The sequence below is a fragment of the Sorex fumeus genome, unplaced genomic scaffold (assembly GCF_029834395.1).
Source record: "Sorex fumeus unplaced genomic scaffold, SorFum_2.1 ptg000055l, whole genome shotgun sequence".
Lineage (NCBI taxonomy): Eukaryota > Metazoa > Chordata > Mammalia > Eulipotyphla > Soricidae > Sorex > Sorex fumeus.
Window position 1 is genome coordinate 15,855,700 of NW_026606112.1, and position 15,035 is coordinate 15,870,734.

The window sequence follows — 15,035 nt, forward strand, 5'->3', positions numbered from 1 at the left end:
ACCCCCCACCCAGTGCCCCGGCGGGAACCGGACTGCGCGCCCCGCCGCAGGAGTGGGTGGGAGAGGGCGAGCGGGAAAGGACGGGGCTGGAAAAGTGGGGGGGAGGAGGCAGAGAGGGGCCGGGAAGAAAGAGCGGAGAGTGGGCGCCGGGCGGGGGGGCCGCGCGCGGGAACGGGGGCCGGGGCGGGGAGGGGGCTCCCGCCGGGGCGGCGCGCGCGGGAGCGGGGCGGGGAGGCCGGGGGAGCGGGGGGCGCCCCCGGCGGGAGGCCGGGCCGGGCCGGGCGGAGGGAGGGGACGGGCTGCGGGCGGGGAGGAGCCGCGCTCGGGGCTGGGGCTGGCGGGGGCGGCGGCGGCGGGTCCGGCGGCTGCAGGTGGCCCCGCGCGCGCGGCGGCGGCGGCGGCGGCGGCGGCGGCGGCGGCCGGGCCGGCCGGGGGCGGGCGGGAAGGTGGCGCCTCGGGCGGGGGCCGGTCCCTGCACCAGGTGACCTGTTCCGGCCGGGATCCGGGCGGCCTGGCCATGCAGCGGCGCGGCGCGGGGCTCGGGTGGCCGCGGCGGCAGCAGCGGCGGCAGCAGCAGCGGCGGCGGCAGCAGCAGCAGCAGCAGCGGCGGCGGCGGCTGCCGGCACCCCCGCCGCCCGCGCCCGGCACCCGGGCCGCAGCCATGGGCCCCCCGGGCCTCGGCGGCCGCCCTGCCTGCACGCTGCTCCTCCTCTGCTACCTGGTGAGCGCCGGATCCCCGCCGGGTCCTGGCTGGCGCGCGGGGGACGCGGGCGGGGGCGGCTCGGGCGCGGCGAGTTTGGGCTGCGCGCGGGGCGCGCGGGGCACCTGGGCTGGGGCGGGGGCCGGGGCCGCGGGAGGAGTGGACGGGACTTGCCGCGCGGGGGACGGTGCACGGGACTTGCTCGCTCGCTCGGGTCCCTTCCTCGCCTTCCTGCGCTCGCGGGGGATCCCGATCGGGCTGGCCTGGACACCCCGTCCGGCCCGGGTCCGGTGCCCGCACTCCTCCCCGGAGCCTCTCGCTCTCCCGCCTTCCCTCCCGCCTTCCCCTCCCCTCCCCTTCCCTTCCCTTCCCTTCCCCGGACCCCGCGCCGCGCCGGCTGCTCCCGCCCCTCCCCAGCGCATCCTGCCGGCTCCCGGCACGGTCTTCTAGCAGCTCTCGCCCTCCCGGCGCCCAACTTCGCCTCTCTCTGCTTTCCGCGGAAGCCACACCGCCTCGGCGCGCCTTTCAGTTTCCACCCGGTCCTCACGGCCCGGACCGTTTTTTTTTTTTTTGGTTTGTTTTTTGTTTTGTTTTGTTTTCCTTCTGCCCAACGCGCCGGGCGCTGCACCTCGCCTTGCCAGCGCGCTTCAACTCCGGCGTGGTCACTCCAGCCAAGTTGCAGAGGGCCGGGAAGAATTGGAGTTCTTTTGTAACAGGCTTTTGCCGCCCTCCCGGCGACTTGAGCAGCTTCTTTGAACGCTGTCCTTTCATTGAATGCCGGTCCCAGTGTGCACACTTCTTGGCTTCTGCCTCGGTGGTCGACTAAACGGCAGGAATCTGTTTCCCCCCTCCGTGCTCCCCCCTCCCAAATCACTCCTTAAAATGCCAGAGTGATTAGACCCTCAGAACCAGGGGAGAGACTCCCCCGTCCGTTCCTTTGATGGCATTCCTTGCTCTGCTCTGAATTTCCCCAAACAATAGTACATTCACGGAAGGAAGGTGATAACCCTCGGCTAGCCAGCTACCTTACGGTCCAAGATCTTGCAGAAACCTGGGGTTATCGCGCTATATATTACCGTAAATAAATGAAATGGAAAGTGCTGAATCATGAAACTGATGTAATAGGAAAATCACAGAATGCCAAAAATAATTTTTTTGTTTTTTGAGCAATGTCATTGTCCAGAATTCTTTTTTCTTTTTCCTTTTTTTTTTGGGCATTATCATTATTTGGAGCCTCTCTGCTTCAAAGTGAAAAACTGCTTAGCAGATGCTGGCATGAGTTGGATTCGATTCCAAGGAAATGTTTCACCCAAGTTTCTTTTAACACTCTTTGCTTCTTGGGTGTTTCGTTTCTTGAAGCAAAAAAGGTGTAAAAATGCAAATTGTCATTCTGCTTGTGCGTCTACCTGTTGAGCCAGCCTTGCTTTTTCCTCTCATACAATTAGCCCTACCACGTTTTGCCTTTGGATTTGCTTCCTGTTCTCCCAAGAAGTTGTCAGTGTGCATGAATGATTTTATTTTCGCCCCTGAGATATTATTATTTAATATTTACGCCACAGGGACACAGCACACAGGCTCATAAATAAAAACTGCCAGCATAAATGACAGGGTTTCAGCTTAAACAGATGATCCCCTTCCACATGGCGCGGGGATCAGTGGTTACCCACAGAGGCAGAAATGATAGAGTAGAGCAGTGCATGAAACATGAATGCACAGGTGGTCCGGAAAGTTCCACGTGGAAACCCTAAGGCCTGGCAAGGCATGACCACTTGGTGAAGGTTCCAAGAACTTGGAGTAGGCAGAGGCTGGAGGCTTCGCGGTATGGCAGCACAGAGACAGCGACTGGAATGGGTCTGAGCTCCCTGCTGACCACACAGTGGACTTAGAACAGCACCGACAGAGGAGGAATGAGGCTGTGGCTCTTAGAGAGTGAGATGGTCAGGGAGGGTTCTGATAAGACGGCAAAGAGGACCGGAGCTTGGAAGACGTAAGCGGAGCGTGGGGGACTGTGCGGAGAGATGGAGGGAAAGGATTTGGTAACTTTCACGGGGAGATGTCTGTGATTCCTGACTCAACTGACTTCAGCTGGGCTTTGGAGATGCTGCAGCAAAAGAGAAATCTCAATAAGCAAAAAACCCACTCGGCCATGGGATATGCTTTTGCAAAGTTCAGGAGGCCTGTGGTGGTGGGGGGGCGGGGAAGGAGGGGGAGTCTTTTTTCCCAAAGATCCTGCCCTTTGCTAAGGGATTTTTCCTTTGAGGTCTGTGCTCCTTAACATACAGCTTCTCTCTCTCTCTCTCTCTCTCTCTTTCTCTCTCTCTCCTTTTTCTGGTTTTGGTGCCACACCGGCAGTGCTCATGGGCTGCTCTCTGCTCTGGGCTTTGGTGGGGAGGGGCTTTGCTCCTGGTGGCACTCAGAGAGGACCCTGTGGTGCTGGGGGACTGCATCTGGGCCTCTGACATGCAAAGCCTGTCAGCCGATCGAGCAATCTCTTGGGCCCCTAACGTACTGCTTCTTAGCCTCGGGGAGGTTCAGTGTGCAAATTAAGGAAAACAGAAGCATCTGCACGAAACGGAAGAAAACCACGAAGCAATGAAATATGCACACTTTGTGTTTGAGCTCATCAGGGAATATGAGAACGTAGAGTGGGCGGGTGGAGGTTAAAGATAGTGGAGAGTCGCCAGCAGGGGCTCAGGGTTACGTGAGCCACCACAGGGACAACGCACTCCCAGAGTCTGGAAGCCTAAAGGATAAAATGGTTTCCGCTGTGCTCAGTCCTTTTTAATACATTGTTCCATTGTTCATCTTCTCAATGACTCCACAAAGGAGCCGCAACCATGATCCACAGTGTGAGGAGTGAACTGAAGTTCAGAGAGGGTAAGTCAGTTACCCCAGGCCACACAGGAAGTCTGAGCCTGAAATCTAAGTCTTTGCCTCCAGAGCCCCAATTCTGAGTCTCGCCAGCTTATTGCCTTCTGGACTTTGCTGCTGGTAACCCAGTCCCCTCATGCATAGATGCATGGGCCATTAGCAGAGCTCCTGCAATTAGCCGCACCGTGCAGCTAGCCAGGATGTGAGGTCATGTCTAAAGTAGCCTAAAATATACAACGCAGGAAGCACCGGCCACAGAATAGGATCAGGATGTTAAAGAAGGGGAGGAGGGGAAAAAATAAAGGTAAACACAGAAAAGAGTTGGGCCTCTGTGGTGGCAAGGGAAAGGATTGGACTGGATAGGGTGCAGAGACAGCCGTCGGGGTGAGTACTTTGGGTTGGTCTGAATGTGTTGTCAAACGTAGAGCTGAAAGTTGCCGGGTGAAGTGTTGTGATGGGAAGCCATTCCCATGTGGTGTCGTCCCGACGCGTGTCCCTGGGTTGCAGGCAGAGGCCAGCTTTCTGAGCCTGCGTGCTGGAGCAGGGTCCCCGGGCTGGGACGGAGTCACCTTCCAGAGGCAGCGCAGAGCTGTGACTGTAGCAGGGAGACTGCCACCACGTGAATAATGGTGACGGGGCCTGAGAGATAAGTCACAGCCCAGGGCCGGGAGATTTCTCCTGAGAAGATGAGCCTGTTCCAGCCGCTGCCGGGACCGTGGTCCCCAGAGGTCAAGACGCTAAGGGCAGAGGGCTTTGAAAGTGACCACTAAGAACCGCTCGCAGAGCCGGGCTGCAGGACACGGCTCACTGGCCCTGCTGTCCCATGGAGGACCCTCACCTTCCTCCAGGCTTTTCTGGAATAGCTGGAGGTCGTCCCAGCCCTGGGCCTGATGGTGGCGTTGTGAAAGACAGCTCTGTCCTTTCCCTAGCACGGGTCTGGAAGGTCTGACTGTTGCCTTCAATGAGCAAAAAAACTGGATCTCGCAAAATCGCCAGTGTTGATGTCAGCTGTAGAGGGGAGATATTCACAGTGGGAATCTGTACTTGTTGGACGTGCTGATGACGAAAAAGTAAGGGGATGTGAGCAGCCCAGTGGGTCTGGGGACCTCTGGGTGGACAGCAGCACTGGCTAGAGAAATCTTAATCGGTGACCACAGTCCGTGGTTCTCTAAAAGTGCGCCTTCGACCCCTCCTCGCTGGCTGGCTGGAGGGGTGGGTTCCAGGCCAACTTGTGCCTGAGCCCTTCTGGGCGTGGAGAATCCAGGGCCTCACCCCTCCTGGGCAGACCTAGAAGGCCCCCAGCTTGCTGTTTGTCTTCTCTGTCCCCTGTTCCCCCCCCCCCCCCCCCCCCGCCTCCCTACTGCTGGAAGGGGAGTCAGGAAGGATCCTGTTTGGGAAGGAAACTGGGGGTCCGGGGGAGGGGTGAGGGAGTGGGGAAAGGTAGAAAAAAGTCATTTCACACAGATGGTGAAGGATTCGGACCATAGCAGCCTGGTGTGTGTCCAGAGACCCTGTGTATTGGCTCACGGCATTTTCCTGAGGTTGGGGGTTGGGGGGGGGGGCTGTGAGCAGAAGGGTGGTGATGAGTGAATTACCTGGTACCACTGCCTTGTCTCAGTCATGCCTGAGGGAAAGTTTCTTCCCGTGCTCAGTGTGACTGTGACTCTCCCTCCCTCCTCCCAAGGTGCAGCTGCTGATGGAATTTGAGACTTGACCTTTTCACTGCCAAGATGGGAGGGTGGAAACGGTTCCCCTAGATACCACCCCCCCGCCCCCGTACCCCCACCCCTGGATCTGTGACCAGTGTTCAGGTGGGTGAATTGAGGGCATCATGGGGATTCCTGGCAGGCAGGCAGGCAGGCAGGCAAGCAGCTGACTCTCCATGGCTTTGGGCTTGCAGTTGCTGTGGATTGGAAGTTTGTGTTTGCATTGGGCGCTGCTTTCCTTGGGACAGGCTCCTCTGCGCCTCTCAGGCCATTTCCTTGGTGATAACACTGGCCCACTCCCACCCCTCACTGAGAGGGAGAATGAGGTTCTATGAGGAAGAAGAGTTAGAAAGACTGACCCTAAGTGTGCCCAGGGCGGGCCCCGGGAAGTGCTCTGGGAAAGTTTGGTTACCTCCACAATGATCAGAGTTGGAGAGAAGCAGCGGATCACCTCGTGTGAACGCAGGGAGAGGGCCGGAGCAGGGGGTGCTGAGTCTCACGCGGATGCAGTGTACCCCCAGCCCCACTCTGGGGGGGGCTGCAGGGGCTCAGTGGTTGGCTGGCCGCGGAGGCATTCGTTCAGCCCGTTTTGGGTTTGGAGCCCAGATTGACATCACTGCCCATTCTGCCTAATTGCATGCTTTGTTGACATCAACAGAATTGGTGCTTATTTCTTGTCAGCAGAAATGGGGAAGGCAGGCCTTTTAAGCCAAGACAATTACCTTTTTGACCTATGGAAAGTTTGATCCAGCCAGTGTGAAGGAAAGGCAGGCCTGCCAAGGTTTCCTTCGGCGCCTGACGGATGGACCCGAAGGAGAACAACCCTCAGTCTTTGTTTGCCTAGCAGACACCCCCTTCCCGCCCCCCGGGCCGGTGTCAGTGAACTTTCCATCCGGAGCCAGGAAGGGTTGAAAAGGGTTTCCAGCCACTCTGTCTGTCCCCTCCTTTCTGTAACCCAGAGGAATAGGGGACAAGATCCAAGTTTGCTCCACTCTGGAGCAAGGGAGGGCGCGTGGAATAGCGTGTCTTATTGATTTTGTTGGAAGGGATCAGACACAGACATCCTAGAAGAAGTTTAGGCAGTATCGATAGATTTTCTTTCTCATCCAGGAGATACATACATTTATCTCTTTCTTGATCCCTTGGCTGAATGAAAATGCAGGATCTGTAATTCAGGGTTGGTTTTTTTTTTTTTTTGTCTGTTCTCATCATCAACACGCACTCGAGAATGTGTATGGCTCATACACGTTGACACAGAAGACACGAAGTCTTCAGGTTCTGTGACTGGGGGTGGTGGTGTCAGCGGTGACTTCACTGAGGTTTGGCTTGGGGGTAGGAGGCAGGGTGAGGGCTTGGCGGTGCTCTGAGGTCAGAGATCAGAGATCAGGGACCCCTGAGGTATACCATACTCTGTGGCTGCCTCAATGGCTCCTTTGAGAGTCAGATCCGCCCCCGCTTCCAGGCCCCGCTTCACCATATCTTGCTTAAATTTGCAGTCCATTTTGCCTTGGAAAGCCATGTCTTCCCAAAGCCTGCATAGAATTGCAGATCTTTCAACCTCCCAAACAGGTCCACACCAGCCCTGTTCAGTCCTGGTCATGGGAACTGGAAAGAACTTTGCCAAATGAGAAGGGGCCTCGGGGAGAAAGTGGAGTACAGAAAAGTTTGAACATTGAATCCCAGGCGCGGGGAGAGAGCCGAGGCCCAGGGATGCGGACTTCCTCTGCGCAAGGACCAGAGTTCTATCCCTGGCACTACATGCTCCCCCCCTGCCCCCCCCCCCCGCCTCCCGCCTTCAGATGGGGCCCTGGGGGCACCCGGAAGCCCTAGACCTGAGCAGCTTGTATTGTGGGGCCGACCACTGCATCATATGTGAACCCAACCTCCTGAGCATTGCTTGAGAGTCCCTTTCTTCAAATCCAACTTGTCTTTTTGGACTTTCTGTTAGTTGGTTTCATTTGGGGATCACACTTGCTATGCTCATACCTGTTTTACTCCTGGCTCTGTGCTCAGGGATCACTCCTGGAGGGTTTGGCAGACTGTATTGGTGCCAGGGATTGAAGCTGGGCCCCGCCATGGGCAAGGCAAGCCACCCTACCCACTGTGCTATCTCTCCTGTGTCCCCACTTGTCTTTGTGGTGTGGAGAATTAGAAAAGTTCTAGAATGTAAGGACTTTGTATCCAAAACATTTGGAGTCCATTAAAGTTGAGAGAAGTCCCCTGGCAATGGGTCAGGTGGGTGACTTCCTGCACCTTAGTCCCCCAAGTCTGCTGAAGGCCCTCCTCCAGGGCCTGGTGAGATGCAAAAGGCTGTCAGGAAGGTGGTTAATGAGGCCGGCTGGAAGAGGGAGGCTGTGGCCAGACCCGTCAGATCAAAGTTGTCATAAATATCAGAGAAGGGTGGCGGGGATCCCAGATGACAGCGAGTCCTTTGGTAAGGTCTATGTAAGGTCCCCAGAGCTCCGAACAGTGGCCAGGGGTGGACAGGTGCGGTTCCTGTATGCCCACAATTGTAACTTTATTATTTCAGTAGGAGATACCAGAATCCCTCTCTGCGCCAAGCTCACTTGAGAAGCTGGAGACAGAACAATGAATAAGACATGGACTCTGACCTCATAATTTCTAAACAAAGAAGGAGAATGTGGGTAATTTTTAGCTTCGACTAATGCAACCTGGCATGTGAAAATACCTATGAAGGTTGGACACGTGTCATGCCTGTAGCTGAGACTCTTCAAGTTAATTGCCTTATTTTCCTGGCAGGAAGCAGCTCATAACCACACACATGACTTGAGCCAGGAAATCAGCTTCAGCTTAATCAATATTTAGAGTGTGATGTGTGGCTAATCGGCGTTGGGTTTGTACATAACAGAGGTAACCACAGCTGATGACAGAGCAGCTGCCCGCTGGGTCAGCTCCAGCCCACAGGAGACCAGTTTCCTGAATGCCAAGTGACCTCAAAGGCCGCAAACTGTGATGCTTCCTGAGGGACTGGCACCATACCAGCCCCACAGGGGGACCTGAAGACCCTCCTTGGGAGAATAGCTCACCCTACCCTAATTAGACGTTGCCCCCATTCCCAACATCCTCCCTCCACAGCTACTTGGTCTTCTCTGCTTCTTGAATGATTCCTCTGAGACCATAGTTGCAGACCTACCTCTCTTGGCTTGGCCCTTGGGCCCGTCATGTGATAAAGACCTACTCAGGTCTTTATTGAGAGAAACAATAGCCAGATATTAGCCAGGGACCAGCCCTAGGGAACCTTCGCAGAGTAACAAATCAAGCCCCATTAGCAGCACATGGATGAAATTATGCCTAATTGGATTATTTGTCTCAGTGCTCCTATGTGATCATTTCTTTTAAAAACATTATCTCCTATCACTTTGTGTTCTTCAAAACGCCACCAAGAGAAGCCTGATCAGAGAGAACAGCTCTCTGCAGTCTAACCCAGGGACCATTCCAGTCGGCAACCTGGTTTTGCAGACAGAGCTGTGTGGTAGGGGCTGAGACTATCCGCAACTTACGCCTTCTCCCTGGCTGTCTTCTTGATGTGCTGCAGAATGGCGTGGTTGTGATGGACATCAGGTGACCTCAAAACCTAAAATATGTACCATATGGCCCTTGTACACAGGAAAGCATGCTGACCTCAAATCCAGAATAATGTCAGAAATACGAGGTGAGCCACAGATGGAAGCCAAAGACATCATTTCCAATGCTCCAGTAGTCCCACATGAAAAGTAAACAGGAGAAGTAAAATTAATTGGTGTAATATATTTTCTTGAATAATGCCGTAACACTATCCTGTCAACATGCAGTCAGGCTAAAGTGATGGTTCCGATATTGCCCAGCCTATTTTCAGAAAATCGTCTCTGAATTCAAGTGTCTTTCAGACTCGGAACATATAGCCGTCTGGGCCAGCACATTATGAAAGCTTAATGTGAATTGTGGCCTGTCTCTGGAGCCCAGAGGTCTTGAGCTCAGAAACAAACTTGTAATGTACTGTTTCTGCACTTTAGACTTGAAAGCAGGTGAAAATACAGTCATCTTCATATGCATAGATGGCGCTTTTCTTGAAGGCCAAATTTTGAAGGTGGGTTCTAGAGAGGGGACAGGTATTCTGTTCCATCCCACATCTTCATCCATCACTCCCGATCTCCAAACCAGTGATTCCTTGTACTGGACAGTCACGAGTTGCCAAAGAGAATTGAATCCGCACTCGGCACACTGCTCTAAGCAATACAGAAAAGTGGACCCATGCATTCTCTCTCTTTTTTGTTTGTTTGTTTGTTTTTTGGGTCACATCTGGCGATGCACAGGGGTTACTCCTGGCTTTGCACTCAGGAATTACTGCTGGTGGTGCTCAGGGGACCATATGGGATGCTGGGAATCAAACCCAATCGGCCGAGTGCAAGGCAAACGCCCTACCTGCTGTGCTATCGCTCCAGCATTCTCAAGCAGCCTTTCCCTCAGCATTCTGTTTGAAAGGGATTGTCAGCATTAAAAAAAAGGGGGGGGGGGGGAGAGAAAAATTTGAATTCTTATAAAATAAAAATGGGAATATTTGAGATATAATACATTTAGGGGCCCTGGCACAGCCCAGAAGCCAGAGGCACACACGCTGCATGCTCAAGGCCCCGAGTTGAGTCCCCTGCACCGTATGCCCCACCAGGCACTGCTGCGTGGCTCTAACCAGGGCTGCCCGGCCAGACCCCGGCATCCAACCATTCGATTCAGTCCACCAAGTGTTGCCAGAAGTGGCTCCTAGGGGCTGGAGTGATAGCACAGCAGGTAGGGCGTTTGGCCAACCTGGGTTCGATTCCCAGTATCCCATATGGTCTCCTGAGCACCGCCAGGAGTAATTTCTGAGTGCAGAGCCAGGAGTAACCCCTGAGCATCTCCAGGTGTGACCCAAAAAGAAAAAAAAAAGTGTCTCCTAGACTCCCACCTCAGGTGTTGTTACAGAGCTCCTCCTGACCCCCCACAAATAAGTAAAATTTGGGTCAGGGATATGATCCAAGTACTGGAGCACACGCTTTGTGTGCGGGAGCCCTGGGGTTCAATTCCCTACCCAGCCTGGTTCTTCGAGTGTGAGTGCATGTGGCCCCCAAACTAAAAATAAATAACAAATGATACAACACTCGAAAGTAATGAGGAGGAGGTGGGAAGCCATTCTTGGAGAAGAACAAACTGTGATGTGTTAACTTAGCACAGCATCTCCTGGGCTCGGTTCTGTGTTGTCTCGCTGATTTTCTGTGTCTCATGCGTGGCATCAGAGAAAGGAAGCACGGGGCGTTTGCAAGTGGGGAGGTCCACCGGTCACTGGCCAGGTTCAGCCTCCAGCAGCACCATCTTCCCGGGCAGAGAAGCTCTTCTGAGCGTAGTTGCTTGGCTGGTTCGCTTGGGAGGAGGGCCAGCTTCTCTAGAATGAATGAACGGCGGTGGAGAGATAGTACAGCGGTTAGGGTGTTTGCCTTCGCACAGCCTACTCCGGTTCGATCCCCGGCATCCCTTATGGTTCCCCTGAGCACTGCCAGGGGTAATTCCTGAGTGCAGAGTCAGGAGTAACTCCTGAGCATCGCCGGCTGTGACCCCAAAAATAAAAAATAAAATAGAACGGGTGAACGGTGCTGATTTGTTTTTTGTTTGGGGGAGGAGTCACACCCAGCAGTGTGACTCTCTGTGATCACTCCTGGGTCACATGTAGTGCCAGGGATCGAACCCGGGTCAGCCGCATGCCAGGCCATGGCCCTTTCCGCTGTCCTGTCTTTCCGGCCTTCTTGGCGCTTCTTTGGGGTCCGTGTTTGGTGTTACCCCGTTCCTGGAAAGGCTGACCAGGGCCCAGGAGTAGCCGGAAAGTTTTGTCTTGCTGTGGTGTGTCTGTGAGGTGGAGATGTGGGTGTGTAGAAGAGGGAGCTGCCGGAGGCAGGGCTTGGGTGTGGGGTGCTGGAACCCCCCATACCCCTATCTCCCCTTCCTCTTCTGAAACCTGGGGCGGGCGGGCGGGCTATCAGCCAGGGCTCGGCCCCTCTGAGCTTCCCTACTTATAATTATGCGATTATTTTTATATTTATTCCCCTCCCCCAGCCCTGTAATTTGCAAGAATAAATGAGAACATTAAAAAAAAAAGGAATGAAAAGAAAACCCTGTCACGGGGGCGGACAGTTTGGTCTGCGTCCCTGCTTACATCTTCCTTCCCACAGGGTTCCCAGGGCAGATGAAAAGGAAGGGCCGGCCCTTCTCCCGCCTGCCTCTGGGGGCCTTGGCGGTTTGCCTTCCCATCGGGGGCCCCTGTTGCAGCTTGCCTTCCTCCCACACACTTCCCCCTTTCCTGTGCTCGGGATCCCGTAACAGTGGGACTTCCGGGGTTGTGTTGGTGCCTGAGGATGGCACAGGATCTGAACTCGCCACCCTGTGCTTTGCTGGGCAGACGTTTTAAGCCACTGAGCTCCTTCCAGCCCCTTGCTCCAGTTTTTGGAATTTCCAGGAGGCCTCAAATTCAGAAGAGCAGGAAGGGAGTATGATCCCGGCCTTCCTCTTACCTCATCTCCCTGCACCCCTATGTGGATTCAAGCAAATAGGTGAAGTGTTTCCTTTGGGGAAAATGATCTCCCAGCCCTGCTCCTGAACCCTGCTTTAAAGGGCCAGGGTGATAGCACAGTGAGTAGGGTGTTTGTCTTGCAGGTTTGTTTCCTGGCACCCTGTAAGATCCCCCTAGCCTCCTCCAGGAGTGATTCCTGAGAACAGAGCCAGGAGGAAGGCCTCAGGACTGCTGGGTGTGGCAACCCAAACCACAAACAAGCAAAAAATGAATAAACGCTCACCTTTTGGAGGCCACCCATGAACCGCAGAGGAAGATCTTGTTTGCATAGCTGCATAGTCTTCATGGAAGGAAACACTTGTGTGGTTGTGTGTGTGTGTTGGGGGGGGGGGGGGGGGGTGTAGGTCTGGTCCACACCTGACGGTGCTTAGAGGCTACTCCTGACTGTGCTCGGGAGTCACTCCTGGTGGTGCTGAGAGATCACCATGAACAACTCAGCGGACCATGTAGTAATGGGGACTGGGCAAGAGCAACCCTTGTATATCCTCTCAGGCACTGACTCACCTCTGCGGCCCTCTTGTGACGGCGGGTTCCCCGAGCTGCAGGGAGGGGCCGTGTTTGTGCAGACTCGGGAAGGACGATCAGGCCTGAGGCTGGGTGTTCTTATGCTCGCACAGGAACCACAGGAGCACTGGCCCCAGGGTGCTCCCTGCAGCCGTGCACAATGAGGCTTGATTCTGACCTGGTCCAATGGGTCAGACATGGTATCTTGGCTTCCCTTGCCGTGAGGAAGAAGAAATTTACTGGTGAGCTGTGTCCCTTGCTCCCCGCTCTGGTTTGTCTGCACGGTTTCTCCTGGCTGTTGGTGCTTGATTTATACGCTTATTCCATTCCTCCCACGCAGTGCTCGAAACCTCACCTTGATGGCCCGACCCCACTTCCCAGGTTCCTCCTGGAACTTGTGCCTGCAGGGAGAGAGCCAGGCCCACTCTCTCAGGATGAGAAAGCACAAAAGTAAAAACAAACAAACAAACAAACAAAATAACCCACACAGCTAAGAATCGTTCTTGGAACACGTGGCAGCAGAGCACCAGGCACCCAGGAGTGATCTCTGGCAGTAAACCCCTCTGGCGGGTCTGCGCCTCCTCTGGCCTGCAGGTCCTGGTGAGAGGCAGCTCCCGGGAGGGAGACTCTGCTTGGGTCCCTCTGGGGTGCTCTGTGAGCACGCCTCATGCCTGGGTGACCTCTGACCAATCCTCCACCCCCATTTGAAGTCCGGGCAATGGCGTGAAAATGCCCGGCACCGTGGCAGGCCCACTGCTCCCAGGTCTGTGCGGAGCCAGTTCCTCCCTTCAGAAACCCTCTCTGGAGTGATGAGCACATTGTGTTGTGAAAGTCCCTTTCTGATCAGCAGATGCTACTGAGTCTGGGGAGAGACTTGAATGTGGCCTCATCATCATTCGTGTCTGCTGCGGGTGTGCCTGTTTCTGTAATTGTGTGGCCGTGATGGGGACATCTTGTACATTCATGCCTTTATGTAGAGGAAATGTGCGTGTGTGTGTGCTAACGTGTGTGTATGTGTGTGTGTGTGTATGTGTGTGTGGTGGGTGGGGGGGTGCTGGAGATGATCCCAGGTCCATACACGTGTGGAGCACACATCATCCCACTGAGTCACGTTCCTGGCCCCTGTAGATTGATTTTTTTTTTCAAAACCCAGAAAAATAATGAATGATTCATAGATGTGGTAATCTGATGCTTTTTTGGGGAGAACCTTCTCTATTTTTTTTTTGCTTTTGAGGGTCACAGCTGGCAATGCACAGGGGTTCCTCCTGGCTCATGCACTCAGGAATTACTCCTGGCGGTGCTCAGGGGGCCATATGGGATGCTGGGAATCGAACCCGGGTCGACCGCGTGCAAGGCAAACACCCTACCCGCTGTGCTATCGCTCCAGCCCCACCTTCTCTATTTTCTATGTGCTGTTTGCTTTTCAGAATTTCACGCCGTCGCTTGGCAGGCAGACGTCCCTGACCACGTCGGTGATCCCCCAGACTGAGCAGCGTCTGGCGTACGAAGACTTCATTTCCTTCACCGTCTTCGAAGGCAACGTGCGCAACATCTCTGAGGTCTCGGTGGAGTATCTGTGCTCGCAGCCTTGCATCGTCAACCTGGAAGCCCTGGTCTCGTCGGAGTTCCGGAGCAGCATCCCTGTGTACAAGAAGAGGTGGAAGAACGAGAAACACCTCCACACCAGCCGCACCCAGGTGGTGCACGTGAAGTTCCCGAGCATCATGGTCTACAGGGACGACTACTTCATCCGGCACTCCATCGCCGTGTCCGCCGTCATCCTGCGCGCCTGGATCACTCACCGCTCGCGCGGCGGGGCCCTGGACGTCAAGGCGGAGGAGAACGTGCTGCACGCGGTGGCCAAGAACTACACTCTGCTCAAGTCCGTGCCGCCCTTCAAGCGCCCGTTCAAAGACCATCAGGTGTGCCTTGAGTGGAACATGGACTATATCTGGAACCTGCGGGCAAACCAGATCCCTCAGTGCCCTCTGGAAAACGGTAGGTCCTTGGCCCCGTGGAGAGGAGTCCATTCCCTTTTATGTATTTATTTTTTAGAATAATACAGAAGTTAGTGGTGCTCAGAGGTGTCCGGGGCTGCAGCCAGTGGTGCTTGGGAAGTCATGAAGCACCGAGCCCTGAACCCCCGAGCCCCTGAACCTCCACATTAGCACTCTGGCTCCCTGCCCCACTGCCACTCCTGTTTCTTTCTTTCTTTTATTTTTTTAAATAATGTAGGGTACTGCTATTAGTTCAGCCATTGAATTGGGCATGAACTCCACATTACTGTTTTATTTTATTGTATCACCGTGAGATAGAGTTACAAAGCTTTCACGTTTAAAATTCAGCCATACAATGATGGAACACCCATCCCTCCACCAGTGCACATTTTCCAACCACCAATATCCCCAGTATATCCCCCCTCCCACCACCACCACCACACACACATATCCCAGTCCTTACCCTGCCTGTATGGCATACAATTTCCCCAATATTCTCTCTCTAATTTGGGGCATTATGTTTTGCTCGAATTTCCCCACCACCATTCGAGCCTACCTGCCAGGGACAGACACTAGATAATATATTTTCCATAGCTCATTTTGAATATCCTGAGAGCTCATGCAGCTGTGATTGTAAATATAAATTTCTAGATTGTAAATGG

At 54.6% G+C, this 15,035-nt stretch overlaps 1 protein-coding gene across 1 annotated transcript in view; it reads left to right on the forward strand.

Moving 5' to 3' along the window:
* The first annotated feature begins 437 nt into the window (after positions 1-437).
* Positions 438-15,035, forward strand: part of SEL1L3 (SEL1L family member 3) — a 127,489-nt gene continuing 112,891 nt past the window's right edge. The window contains exons 1-2 of the mRNA XM_056125590.1: positions 438-721; positions 13,804-14,374. Coding sequence (XP_055981565.1) covers positions 518-721; positions 13,804-14,374 — 775 coding nt within the window. The 5' untranslated portion in view covers positions 438-517. The remainder of the gene's footprint in view (positions 722-13,803; positions 14,375-15,035) is intronic.